At 46.6% G+C, this 15,120-nt stretch overlaps 1 protein-coding gene across 1 annotated transcript in view; it reads left to right on the forward strand.

Moving 5' to 3' along the window:
- The window catches only part of LOC119448019 (transmembrane protein KIAA1109 homolog), a 431,927-nt gene that overhangs the window by 324,118 nt on the left and 92,689 nt on the right, over positions 1-15,120 (forward strand). Inside the window, exon 24 of the mRNA XM_049665124.1 lies at positions 3,156-3,496. Coding sequence (XP_049521081.1) covers positions 3,156-3,496 — 341 coding nt within the window. The remainder of the gene's footprint in view (positions 1-3,155; positions 3,497-15,120) is intronic.

Consider the following 15,120-nt stretch of genomic DNA (forward strand, 5'->3'; position numbering starts at 1 on the left):
CGGCTGGTGACCTGCGGATCCAAACGCTGCTTTGTGGTTCTCATTCATGCGCATGATATCAGGCCCAATCATCAACGAGCCACACACATGGCTTTTAGGCCTAACCAGCGCACTTTGTCGGGTGTTGTGACCAAGTGTTACAGTTGAGTGCTGAGTAGTCGCACTGATGAACTTGGTAGGCGTGCTAACTCTAAATGTCGGCTGGTTACCTGCTGATCCAAATGCTGCTTTGTATAGTTCTCATTCATGCGCATGATATCAGGCCCAATCATCAATGAGCCACACATATGGCTTTTAAGCCTAACCAGCGCACTTTGTCGGGTGTCGTGACCAAAGTTACGGTTTGGTGCTGAGTGGATGTAGTGTTTGTGTTTCGCCTGCATTCACAGTGTTTGTATGGCTCTTAGAAAGCTGAGAAATCGCATCGCCAACAAAAGCGAATGTACGGGGTCAACCTGTATGTGCCGACTTTCTTTGTGACTGCCATTCTTCCAACATCATGCGTACTTGAATCATCTCCAAAAAAAAAAAAAATCACCGCATATCCACGCGGTGAATGATGATGAGTGGGCGAAGCTCCGGAGGGAATCATCGGTAAACCATGAATCTTCCGTGTAATTCGCCCAGTCTCACCGCACTAAATCGAACGATTGACTTCCACCAATGACACGCGCCATATGTGACGTCATTCCTATTTTATAACAGCGCCCTTCATTATAATTGCACCATCTCCCGCTTAAGGGGACGCTAGCACAAACGCGTTAGAAACGTGCAGTACTCTCTAGTAAGGGGGAGAGGCCACAGCGTCTTACGCAGCCGTTTGCACATGCCGGAACGTGCACCGCGTTTGCCGACGCCATCACATGACTGCTGAGAGAGTATAACCCTCGTATTCATAAACGCTCCTTGACTTGAACTTGACTTGCCACCACCTTCAACGAGTTTCGAACGCGCTGCCAAAGGGGGTGGCAAGTCAAGTTCAAGTCGAGGAGCGTTTATGAATACGGGGGTAAGGCGGAGAGGCCACAGCGTCTTACACCAGCTTCTTACACGGGCCGTAACGCGCTAGCACAAACGCGTTAGAAACGTGCAGTCTTTCGTTAATGTTGGGTATTTATTGTCATCGTGGTGCGTGTGTCCATGTGCGCTTCGTGGCAGAGTTTTTAGCGCCGCGCGTTCGGAAGCGATGGGTCCCTGGTTCGATTCCGCGCTACGGACACAACTTTCGGAATTTTTTTTTCATGTTTCGTTGGTTTATTTCATCAATCAACGGCGTTTTGAACAATACGTTTAGTTTATACCGACATCTGGTACTAGCATTAAGACTGGTTACACACTACGACGGGGACGAACGGGTGCCGCTATAAGGAGCTTCGCCCCTAAAACGCCGGAAGCGTTCTCCGGAAGCTGGCTTCCGGAACCGGAAGTGGAAGGTTCGGAAGCGGAACCGGAAGTGGAACCGGAAGCGGAAGTCGGCTTCCGGTTATACTATACATATACATATATATGTATATATGGGTATACATACATATAGGGACACACAACGCCATCTATTGAGCAATTCATAAAACTAGACGTGGCTACGGGTGCCGCTATACGGAGCTTCGCCCCTAATTGAGTACAATGCCATCTACTTAAATAGGAAATGAGACATTCACCCAATCGTAGCAATTGCTACAATTGCTACATTTTCCATTTAATTACTTCTCTCCACCGTGCGGGGTTCCGCTGAACTATTACGTCAAACAATGCCATCTAGTGTTTTAAACTTCGTTCACCATTTACATTAGTTCAACGGAGAAGGTGGGAGTGCCATAGGGATTTTCAAATAATTGAGCAAGTCCGAGGAATTGGTCAGAAACTGTAAACAGATTCTTCATCTTTCTCTAATTTTGGCATGTTAATATCACCCTCGTTGAAACAGGGACCATCGAGCGGGGATTTTTAAAGGGTGCGCGAGCTCAAAGGTTGAAGCGTATTCTAGCCACTGTACTTCAGCGGCGTGATGGCGTCGACATCCGGTACCGCCCATGCTCGAAAGAAAATAGTTTTGCTTGATCCTGACGATCCTAGAAGCGATCTTTTGGACTTTTAGAGCAGTGATGACTCGGACAACTATGTCGCATCGTCGGAGTTCAGTTCGGATGAGGAAACTTCAGCAGATCAGCCGGGAACATCAGCTGTTACCTGCCGGCAAGTTTCGTTTTCACCTCCTGTTTTGGTTATTGATGGTGCGTCCACTTCATTTGGACAAGACGTACTGCCTCTAGGATATAGTTTCGGCCCCTGAGAGATCCGGGCATTGACCTCGGGATGATGCTCCGTAGCAATCCGGAGCAGCTGGCGAGAGCTCTCGATTTTTTTTCGCCTGCCCGTCCACGGCGGAGGTCGTTCATGCTATATGTATTAACACCAATAAATATGCACAGACGCATATCCTTGGCAAACCATTTTTTTTCTCTGAAGATATCTCTATCATTAGAAAAGTTTGCTGTAAATTTCATTATTTGTGTTTCGTAATTTTTATTACGTATTTTGTAATTACTGTTCCTTTCCCGAAATGTACTTCTGGCATGTGTGTTTAGTACTCATGTTTTTGTATATAATATGCTGTAAATTAATCTTTTTCTTGAAAAAAAGAAATCTTAAGTAGGACCAACCATGCAAGAAGTTGAATGTTTCACTATGCGTCATGTAATTTTTCTTAACTCAAAGAGTACTTTATCTCTGGGTATAATTCTTTAAAGAAATGTCACCAAGGGATATATCAACAATTTGTATATTTTGGAACTTGTCTAAAAATTTTTTTGCCAGAGATGTTACTTATTACTGAAACTTTGTTTGAAACTTCTTGGGGTTTTTTTGTTTAAGAATCTTTTATGCAAATAACACTTTGTGGATTTTTTATAATAAATATTATTTGAAAGCACGTTCATTTACCTTCACTTTTATATAATGCATGACACTGTGAACTTATTGGCTGTCGCACAAAAAATTCCGAACTCAAACATACAAAAAACAGCCAATTTCCCCATGGTAAGGAAAGAGTTAATACCAGAGATGATGCATACATTGTACCAGAGGCAGAAACATGGAGCATTTGCTTCTTGAGCTGTTTTACTACCCTTACAGTGTTGCATGTCTTGTTGTCGCAGATGGAGGCCTGGTTCTAGAAGAGAGCCAGTATGGCTCTTTTCCAGTGGACGTCATCGTCTACTTCCGCATGCAGCCGTCCATCTTGCGCTTCAGCTGCTTGCCCGTGTCACGAGTGGAATGCTTGTTGCGGCTTCCCTCAGTTGACCTGGCCTTTTCGTCCAAACGTGCCGATGAGGGGCCAGTGGGCGGCTTGTCAGCCACGGGCTGCCTGGCCGACTTCTCCCTCTACATTTTCCACCCATATGGTGGAGCCAAAAAGATGGCTGCCACGGCTGATGCTTCCCCGCTGGCTGTCACAGAGCGCAAGGACTCATTGTCACTGCAAGTGGAGTTTGTCAAGGTGCGTCTTGGCCATTCACTGCGCCTCCTAAGCCAAATATTTTGAAACATTGCTTTGGGTAGGGGAACATCAAAGACCACTGTTGAGTGCGCTAAACAAATGCCATAATTCTTAAATACATTTTTTATGAGACTTGAGGTGTTTTCTTGAGGCGTTTCTACACATCCTGCATGCCATGCATTTTCTATAGGCCTCCTAGATTTAGTGCAGTTGCCACCTGGTGAAACCATAGCTGTGGGGGAGGAGTAGTAGCCACTGCAGTTACAACCATCCAGTGTCGCAGAACATGGCAACCCCATAGGTTGAGGGAGGAGATGGGCTGAGGGTGCTGTGACTATTACACCAATACAAGGCTGTTTGTAGTAGTAGGGCATCTGGTTCCTGTATAGCTGGTACTTGGCATCAACCCAATCTTAGTGGTGAAGGAGTTGTCGCTGTGCAGTGGTCTTGGTTTCACAGAGGGTCTGTTTACTTAAAAGGCCCCTTACCAGGCTTGGCCATTTTAAACATATATATCACGTGCCAACGATAATGTGTGCTAAGTATAACACTGCTGCGTGCCGCGAAAACAGCAGACATTTTTTAACTGAACGCCACGTGCGCCCCTCTCAATGGAGCCCCACTCCCAGCCAGAGAGTCAAGGTCGCACACACAAATAACTCTATGTAAAATGGAATCCCTGGAATGTCACTCACCATGACACATGACTTTGCTAAACCATCCAGTGCAGAATGTGAAATGCCGCCACTGCAAGTGCCGTTGCAAAGAAAGAAATGCAGATAAAGAGTCTATCAAGTGTCGAGACTAAAGAAGACAAGGTCAACGTACATGCATGTTGAAGTGAATTGATGATTAAATGTGGATTATGCAACCACAATACGATTAACACAGTTGGGCGAGACTGGCCTTGCAGGCTTCGGCCATTTTTATGGCATGGCTGGCACTTGCTTTGGCAAGACAAGCTTTACGTGCGTTGACACTCTCACTGGCCTGTTGAGCACGCGCAGCCTCGGAGTGCTTGTGTTTCCTCTTTTCAGTGTCTATTGCTTCCTTGCGGCGCAGCCACGCGGCAGCTTATTGCCATTGCAAACTATGAGATGCTACGTCAAAGCCATCGTGCCACTTTTGTGTCTGCACATGCTTAAGGATGACAGCGCGCATGCGCTTTCAGATGTACCCACTCGTGAACACACTACATTGTTCTTGTGGGTACAGTGTTCCCATGCTGTACCCACAAGCGAACGCACTTGCGGGGAACAGCCCTCCTCCGTCCCAAACTCTGGGGTACCTCAAATTAACGTATAAGAACAACTGAAATATTGTGCACCTTACAGCATGCCGTGCAATAATTCGCACTCCAACTTCACTGCCCACCGAGTCGAGCAGAAGTAGTGATTATTTGCTTTTCATCGCCAGCATGGTCATCAGCCATGTCGCCGGTGCCTCCTCGAAACTGAAACTAGTGAAGCCTAGTTGATCTAGTAGTTACCGATGAGAATTCAGTGCATGCATTGGTGTACTTTCGTCTATCTGTAGTGATAACATGAAAATGACGAAGACACGGGCCACGATTTTATGGCGATGCCTCCTATTCGATTCTATGCAGCTCTTATCCACCATTCATGGCTGGCAGCTCCCACTTATAAAAAAATCTGGCAAAGCAGTTCTGCGGAATCTCGCTAGGTGGAGGAAGTATCATGAAAGGGAAAAATTGTCATCCACCTGAATGTTGCACGAAGCTACAAAGGAAACCCATATGGGTTTCTCAGAAGGAACGCTTCGCAGTTGAAGAAAAATTCGTCATGATTTGTTATTTGAACCCGGGACCAATGCTAATCGAGGGCAATCGCTCTACCATCTGAGCTAACCAGGAGGCTAGCAGATTGCAGCGCGAGGGTGAATTGATTTCTAGATTATAAAAAAGCCTAGAAGTCTTCTAGAAATCGAATCGCTCCCTGATGACCCCGCAGAGCAAATGAAAGTTCTATTTCATTTTATTAAGGATATGGCATTACCGCTCTTTTCAAAGCAAGTTCCAAGCCGAATTTGCTACAGATATTAAAGTTGTTAGGAATGGCCAGGAAAGCTTAGATACTAAAATTAGTGGCATGAACTGTGGGGGGTCCGCTCTGCGTGAGGCTAGGGCTGAAGGCAAGCTCCAGATCTAGCCACACACAGTCGTTTCGACATACTCCCCAACCCGTAGTGTGCACGATTGCAGTTACGAAGGCTTCGGGCGAATAAGGCAATGAGCGAATCAACTCAACAACATTTATTGCTGCGGGCAATAAGACGCACTTGCAGAGGGAAGTCCTCTCTGTAATAAGGAATAAATAGGCTTGCCACGTTGTGTGTGGTAGTCACGCAAGCGAGGTCACTCACGGGTTGCTGCGGGTATATCCGTTCTGGCAGGTTAGACGTAGCGAGGCCAGAGAGACCGGGTCCCTCCCGGTCGTGCTATTTTATATCTTTTTACCTTTTCGTGAGGGGAATGTCCTCCTCACCCATTGGATACCTTCCCTCTTCCCGCGAGGGTACGCGCGTCGCGAGAGGCGAGCGAGAACCGGGAGAGGGCAAAGTGCCTCTCTCTCGTGTCTGCCCAGCTCCCGCTGCGACACACAAGTGAGGCCGAGAACGACACAAGTGAGGCGTTTAAGGTGGTGATACCGCGCGCGTTGAGAGGAGCACTGCTACGCTTCTTTCATGACATGTGAGTCTCTACCACGCCATACACCCTGCACTGTATTCCTATAATTGCCCACACTGCGATCAATGCACAACGCTTTACCACATGGTATGGACTTGCGCAAACACACCACAGCTCACACCCATAACACACCCCACCACAGTGACAATGGGAGGCAGTGCTGTCCACCTCCGACTCGATGGACCAGCTCAACCTGGTCAACCGAGCGAGAAGGGCAGCTAAGGTCGCTGGACTCCTGGACTGACCCACTGCAGAGCGGAGGAACTACCTACGCTCGTGTGCTTTTTGCATAAAATTTTCTCTCTCTCCTTCGCATCGCGCCTCCTTGCTCTCGGCCAGTGCACCTCATTGAGAAGCATACTCGCTACCACACTTGTCGGCAGGATTTTTCCGCAGAAGCTGTATAGTCCGAGGACCTCGTTGTCTGGTAGACCATGCTTCAAGTACGGGGAAAGACAATACGTCCGAAGAGCCGAGAGCAGCACGTCATATGCTGCCGTTTATTTCAACAAGAAGACGAAGAACTCCCATGTAAGCGCGCTTGATTGCGGCACTTCTTTGTTCTTTCTTCTTGCGTGAGCTATTTCTTTCCTGTTATCAACAGAAGCCACATTGTAACGAGTATTTCGTCTCACGCGGCTGCACTGTAAGTGCTATATGTGTATACATGGAGTTTTATGGGAGGGTAAATGGGAGTCGGAAAAGGCCGCATTGTAGCCAGCTCTGCACCATAAACGGTAACGTTATAAGTGGTCTAAGCTGTATGGCGAATACCCTTGACCTAACTTCAACATGACATCCCAACCTGGTATCTGAAATTACGCATTCACATGGCACAAGCGATCATTGCCTCCTTCACTTCATTTTCAACACGCCTAGTCTCAAACCTACTAAACAACAGAAGATGATACACGACTATAGAAGGGCTAATTTCGATGTGATTAACATAGAATTAACCTTATTTCTTTATGTATTCTTACAATATTTCGACAATCATTGCGTTCAAAGTAACTGGGACTTGTTCTTAGCTAAAGTAAATGAATTAACCCATAAATATCAACTTGCATTATTACTTTAAGCCCTCAAGCAGCTTGGTATGGTTTCGACATCAGATGCCTTGCTAACCGAAAGATTTTTTTTCTGCTTGGCTAAGAACTCACCCACTGAATTGAGATGGGCTACTTACAAAACAGCATTTGATGCTTATGTAACTGCGCTCAAGCTTGTTAAGAATGAATGTTTATCTAGCATTCTTCCAGCAATACTAACAAGTAATGCTAAAACATTTTGGAGAATCATCAACCCATCATCTAGTGATAAGATTATTTTGAATGACTCCTTGGGTACCTGTATTCCTCGTGACCAGTGTGCAACTGTGTTAAGCCAAGCATGTGCATAAATATTTTCCAACACGTTTAGAATTGTTTTGCCCACCATATCTGAATATTACTGTCCTAATGCCTCCAATTACGGTTGAAATGTCTGTTGTTCTAATGTTAATTAATTCTCTGAATTCTTCTCCCAGGTTCAATTATACTAGTTCAATTATACTTTCAAAGCTTTTTCAGCAACTCAACGTTCTTGCGATGCATCAGCCAGCATTTGTAAGCAGTCAACTTTCGTTAATTCGATCCTGATTGGACCGACAAAATTGTCCAAATTATTTGGTGGGTCGAATAAACAAGATGCAGGAAAAACTCCTACGCACACCCCTGATTCACTTGGCAGTATTTCCCCGATTGTAAGACGCCCCCAAATCAAACGCTCGCATGCTTTCTATGTGTCCAAAGTAGAAAACTAACGTACGAATGAAAATAAAGCTCCTGAAAAAGTATAAATCAAACACGCTTCTAATTTCTTAGCAAGAAAAAATTGTTGCACAAAGGCGACGAGTTCCCTAAAGTCAGCTTCGCCGCACACTTTTCAAAAGTTAGCTCTGCCGCAATACATCCATATTCTGCAGTAAAACACGAGTATTGGCAAGCACGGATTGGTTTCGTGCCCGATTGCACTGCGCCAACAATTTTCAGGCCAATTTTTTTTTAGGAAAGGCACACGTTAGAATCGAGCACTTAAAAAAGTACTAGTGTTGTTAATTTTCAGCCCAATTCTTTTCAGAAAAGAAAGGCACACATTAGAATCGGGCAATTTAAAAAAGTACTAGTGTTGTTAGTTCAATTAGATTTTCGAAGCTTTTTCAGAAATCTCTAGATACATCCACACTGCCTATCGAATGGACGATCAGGAAGGTGGTTCCTCTACGTAAGTATAAGGTAGCAAAACCTCCCCTAATAATTACCGTCCCATTTTCATGACTAGTACCTGTTGTAAATTACTGGAGCATATAATTTTTCTAGCCTTGCCAATTTCCTTGATTCTAATTCATTCTTCACTCCAGCACAGCATGACTTTTAAAAAACTTTTTCATGTGAAATGCAACTAGCTTCCTTCACTAATGAGTTACATCGAATGTTGAATTGTTCTTATTTTGCAAACTGTATTTTCTTAAATTTCTGTAAGGCATTTCACAAGGTTTGTCACAATCTTCTGTTGTTCAAACTAAATAAACTAAATCTGGATCCTAACCTCCTCACCTGGATTGAGCATTTTGTAATAAACCGCACTCAATTTGTTGTAGCTAATAGATATAGTTCTTCTTTCAGTAATGTTCATTCTGGTGTACCCCAAGGTTCAGTTCTGGGCCCTCTTCTATTCTCATTTATATTAACTACCTTCCGGCACAGTGTCCTCTAACATACATTTATTTCTCTGACGATTGTGTTATACTTTGCAAAATAACCAATGAAGCCAATGTTAACCAAATGCAACTTGTTCTTTACTCAATAGCTAAATTATGTGACTCTTGGTTAATGGCACTGAATATTACCAAGTGTAAAGTATGTGGGGATGCGCGACTCTCACGCGTCCCCTGATGGTTTTCCCCGCATAGCTCGCGTCTCCTGTAATCTGGCTTCTCCGCGTGGCTAAGCGCCGGCGGTGGTCGTAGTGGTTGCGGTGCATTGCGAGAGATGGCGCTAGTGTCGCGATGATAACGCCACCGAACGGCGGGGTGACTTGGGTGCAATAGCAAAAAGTGAAAGGCGCTACCTGTTCGGGTTGGATGCAGTGAGCGATGCGGACGTTCCGCACGTGCACCGATCCACGCTTCACAAGACCGTCTCGCGAGGCTAGGAGCAGAGCACCGGTATGGACGAACACAGATCGTTTGAACATGCCACTGTTCGCGTGACCGTACAGGTGAATGACTAGGCGATGGTGTCATAGCATGGGGCGAACATATTCCCTCGCTATCCGGTCGCGATGAGTCGGACTTACTTGATTTGTCGCGCGCCCATGTGAATTTTCTATGCATTGTAACTCGGCTAGTGTACATTAGTGTATGAAAAGTGCAATAAATGCCCTTTTGATTGTTTGCACTACTGTGTTGTCGTTCCTTTGTCCCGAGAGCACGTATGAGACCCCACCTCGTCGCGAGCCTGTGAGCATCTGCTGCGGCGAGGAAGCGCTCAGCGGACAAGAGCTCGGGTGGAGAGGGTGCTGGGGGGCCGCCGCGCGGGAGGCCAATCAGGGCGCGTCCCAGTGACGTGTTCTTTGTGGGGCAAGTCCAATCCCGGGGGGGAGAAGCACGGTTTGCGTGGGAAAGTAGGTCCGGCGCGCTAGCCATGTCTGCCATGTTGCCGTTACAGATGCGGTTCCCGCAGATCGAGCTAAGCACCACGCGCGAGCTGCGGGACGAGGCGCGGGAAGGCACCTCGATCCCCACACATTTCTAGAGCTTCATCTGATCTAAAATACGTATTGCATAAAACTTTAAAATGGCCTAAATTAGAATATGCTGCATCCGTGTGGGATCCCAGACATGATAATCTAATTAATTCCTTAGCACTTGTTCATAATAACGCTGTTCGTTTTATGTTTTCTAATTATCACAGGAATGTGAGCATCACATCACTGAAATATAATCTTGGCCTTCTTTTGCTGTCTTCTTGCCATAAGATTGCACGTTTCGCACTTTATCATCATCCTAAATACAGTTAGGATGATGATAATACAGTTCTTTACAAGACCATATTATGCATTTCATCGTAGTGATAACTGTCATAAACTTAGCACTGATCTATGTCACGCAAGGCATCTTTCTCAGTCTTTTTTTGCCGCACACGATATGGGGTTTCAAGTGCTCGCAATAGTTGTGTGAAGCCGTTCCGGTGCGTTACATTTCCGAGAGCTCCATGTCCCTCATCTCTATGCTTGGATGAGATGGCAGTGGGTCATAAAGAACTGTCACTCGGCTGTCATCCCTCCCAATGGGTTTCCCCCATTGGCCAACTTTCTGGCAAGATTCGGGCGTTGCTTCACTTCACTTTATTACATTAAAGGCCCCCAGGATTAGGGGTATTACATAAGGGGTGGGCAACAAGTATAAAGCAAATAAATACACAAGGAAAGGATGTTTAAGTACATGTTTGCTTGCGGTTAAATATGGAAGTTATACAGTTAAAAATGTGGATGGGCAGGTGATTGTGGTGATGTCCTGTGGAAGGCCGTTCTAGTCGGAGGCTGAGCATGAAAAGAATGATGAGGCAAAAGTGGTAGTGTGCACACGTGGCCGGGCGACTTATAGGGGATGACCAATGTGAAGTGAAATGCGTGCCGGTTGCATGTGTGGGGTCTCACACGTGCTCTTGGGACAAAAGAACGACAACACAGTAGTGCAAACCATCAAAAGGGCTTTTATTGCACCTTTCATACACTAATACACGCTAGGCCGCATTATTACGCATAAAACATTCACATGGGCGTGCGACAAATCAAGGAAGTCTGACTCATCGCGACCAGATAGCGAGCGAATATGTTCGCCCCATGCTATGACACCATCGCCTTTCACGTGTACAGACACGCGAACGCTGGCGAGTTCGAACGATCCATGTTCATCCATACCGGTGTCCTGCTCCTAGCCTCGCGAGATGGTCCCGCGAAGCAGGCCGGCGCACGCGCGAAGCGTTGGTGCGTGTTGGTCGCCGATTCCAAGCCAAAGAGGAAGCGCCTTCGACCTTTCACTCCCAAGTCACCCTGCCGTGCGATGGCGTTAGCATCGCGACACTCGTGCCATCTCTCGCAATGCGCCGCAACCACTACGACCGCCGCTGGCGTTTAGCCACGCAGAGAAGCCGGATTACAGGAGACGTGAGCTATGCGGGGAAAACAACATCAGGGGACGCGTGAGAGTCGCGCATCCCCACACATGTGCTCTGGGTGAGCGCAGGCAAGAAAGGACCTGAGGAGACCACATCCAAGTGTCGGGAGATGCGTACGTGTTCCCCTCTGTCAGCAGTGGCCCCCTTTGTCCGCTGCCGGCTATTGTTTACTTTGGCTTCTGAGGGTCTCAGCCTCGACGTGCGCCCACACTCTTCCATCGTCTCGATGTTCTGAGGCAGCGTGTTCTGTTTGAACACAAAAGTTAACAAACACGATGTTAATCTGAAACTAATTTTTATACAACATGGCCATTTGGTTGCAATTGGCCACTAACGGCGCACCACCACAGAGGGAACAAAGGACAAGATACCCAGTCTCAAGAGGCCATCTATCATGAGACCAGCCACTGCCGTCGTGCACCCCTACAGCTGAGACCACGTACCCGAGCACACGAGTGTTGGACCCTCCCGCGTCTAACCGTCCGTGGCTTAGCTGTGTCCGGGGAAAAGGGGATCCTGGGGGTTGAGCCAGTGCCGAGTGCTTGGACCTTTGTGGTCCCTCGGCGGAGGCAACACACCCCTTTGGCCTCGGCTTCATGTAGACGGCACTCCCGGACTGACCAATGCGGGAGAAATCGGTAGTTGCCTTTTCCTATCCTTCACTCCAGCTTCGTCTTTCTCTCTCACTTTCAATCTTTCCTGTCTTCTCCTGTCTTCTACATTACTTGCGATCTTCTTGGAAGCGAGGGTTAACCCTGTGTGGAGTAGCCAACCTAGGTTATTTCATATTCAGTTATAGTGGTGACGTACAGATAGTGTCTGCAGGACCTGTGTTTACAGGCCCCGCAGCGTCCTCTTGTAGGACTTCATGGTGGGTGGCTGGCGTTGTTTCCGAAAAATGCACATTCACCTATGGCTAGTCCTTCTTTCTCCCCACTCCCTGTCGCCCTCAGAAAAGAGGGCGCACCGATGAAGTCTTCCGGTTTTGGTCGCCAAAGAGAAACTTTCCCCTGATTCCATGTGATTCACTCTGAAAAACCAGACAAACCAGTGCGAACAATTTCACCTTTCCTAATTTCAAAGTCTCTGATTGAAAGTCTCTGACTGAAGTTTTTGGTCTAGGTTATAAAGCATTGAGAATGGCTGGCGAGCGGTGATCTCCTCTTGGAGCTCTGAGGCCAGAAACAATATGAAAAACTGCCCAATCTAGTGTCATCTGGAGATGCCCAAGTAACAATAACCCCGCACCATACTATGAATACCACCTATGGCGTTGTCTCAGACACGTGCTCTTGCGAGCGCGTGTCTAGAGCCTCGCAAGAGGACATGGACACAACACCGAGTGTGAGGGCGCAGCCAGCGCCTGAGGAGTGGCGCGATTCTATCGACCGCTTTAAAAAAGAAAAATCTCGTGTCACGGTGCCTGCAAAGGGCCCGTGAGCTAACTTTGTATTCTTGAACACACATCATAAAACTCTATCAAAATGAACACACAAATCCTACAATGGAATGTGAGAGAACTTCTCCATAATCTCGATGATATCACACAGCTCCTCCATAAATATAAGCCAAAATTACTGTGTTCAGAAAACGCATCTAAATCCCACACTAACAAGCTTCCTCAGACAATATATTATATCTTCCGTAAAGACCGTGACGATGCTGTTGCTTCCTCTGGAGGTGTAGCAATAATTGTAGATAAATCTGTTGCTTGCCACAATCTCTTTCCTCAGACACCACTTGAGGCGGTGTCTGTGCTAGCGATACTTTTCAGTAAGTGAGTAACCATTTGTTCTATTTAAATACTACCACACTACAAACTCAGCAAAACAGAATTTTACACGCTAACTGACCAGCTCCCAGAACCACACATTATCGCCGGTGATTTTAATGCTCACAGCACTTTGTGGGAAGACTCCTGGTGTGATGCCAGGGGTCGGCTTATAGAGAACTTTCTGGTAGCCTCTGGTGCTGCGTGTCTCTTTAACAAAAAAGAGCCCAGCTATTACAATATTGACCACAATTCATTTTCTTCTATAGATTTAGTGATTGGCTCTGCGACCCTCCTTCCTTATATAGAATGGAATGTTGTTAAGAATCCATTTGGGAGCGACCACTTTCCTGTGACGTTGACCTTGATAGAGGAACATGACAGTCCACCCCACACCCCCCATTGGAAAATAACATCAGCTGATTGGAAAGGTTTTAAAGAATCAACCTACTTAACACAAAATTTTTATGAATGATTTTAGTATTGATGATGCAGTACCGTATTTTACTGGTTTTATACTCGACGCAGCTGAAAAATTTATACCACAAACAAAAGGTCTCTCATGTAAAAGACAGACCCCCTGGTGGAATGAGGAGTGCAGACTGGCACGAAAGAAACAGAACAAAGCGTGGGGCGCACTGCGTGGCTCCCCCGACTGCGGAAAATCTTATAGGATTTAAACTGGTAAAATCACAGCGAAGGCGTACGTGGTGACAGGCAAAGAGGGCTAGCTGGGAGAGGTTCCTCTGTGGTATAACATCCTACACTCAAGAGTCCAAAGTATGGAATGGCCTAAGAAAGCTAAAGGGACAGAAAATCCACTCATTGCCTTTAGTTGACGACCAAGGGAATACCTTAGAAGACCAGGAGGAGGAGAGAAAACTTTATTTTCGTCAGATGCAGAGTTATTTAAATTACTGGGTTTCTTCTGCTAGGCGGCGTGAGGTGGCCCTTGACTTTCGGCGACCTCCAAAGCCCAGTTGACGGTCCAGAGCTGGACCGCGGGATCCGAGCTGGACACCGTTACCTCCCAGTCTGAAGTGTTATTAAGTTCGAGTTCCGCCCTAGGTTTGAGCCCGGGGCAGTCGCTCAATATATGTGTCAGGTCCGCTTTATAGGCGTCGCAGTTCTTGCATTTAGGTGAGAAGCAGCCCGGATATATTAGTGAATACTTGTAAGGGTTGGCAAATGAGCCAGTCTGCAACTGTCTCCAGGTCACCTGTTGCAGTTTATTCAGTGATTTATGCGGAGGGGGTTATTTTTGTCTACCTTTGCGGTAGTGCATAGTAATTTCATGGAATGTCACCATGCGATCCCTCGCTGAACTCAGGTCGAGGCCTTCCACCGCCCGGCTGACGAAACCTCGGGCATAGTTGTGGGCAGCCTCATTTCCTGGGTGCGAGGAATGTGCCGGGACCCAGATGATTTGAATCTGGCGATCAGGTGGTGGATATTTGTTTAGAATTTGCATGGCCGGTTTGTGGATTTTGCCACTGGCAAAGTTTCTAACTGCGGTTTTGGAATCGCTAAAGACGATTTCTGCGGTGGTGCCATTTATAGCCAGAGCTATAGCTGCCTCTTCTGCTTCCTCTGCATGCATGCAACAAATTGTTGCTGCGGAGTGGGCCCGACCTTGATTGTTGACTATGCCTGTAGAGAAGGCATCTCGACTTGGGTATTCCGCAACGTCGACGTGGACTATATCCTGCAGACCCGAGTAATGTTTATGTAGAGCTTTAGCTCTTGCTCTCCTTCTGTCCTTGTGATGTTCAGGATGCATGTTTTTTGGTATTGGGTCTATCCTTAAATTTCTGTGGTATATTAGGGGAAGTTTACATATTGAGGTGTGTGTGGATCCGTATCGGATCCCCAGGTCCTCCAGTATGTGTCTTCCTACTTGAGTTTTGGATAGCCTCTCCAGTTGGGC

Source organism: Dermacentor silvarum, chromosome 4 (genome assembly GCF_013339745.2).
Source record: "Dermacentor silvarum isolate Dsil-2018 chromosome 4, BIME_Dsil_1.4, whole genome shotgun sequence".
Lineage (NCBI taxonomy): Eukaryota > Metazoa > Arthropoda > Arachnida > Ixodida > Ixodidae > Dermacentor > Dermacentor silvarum.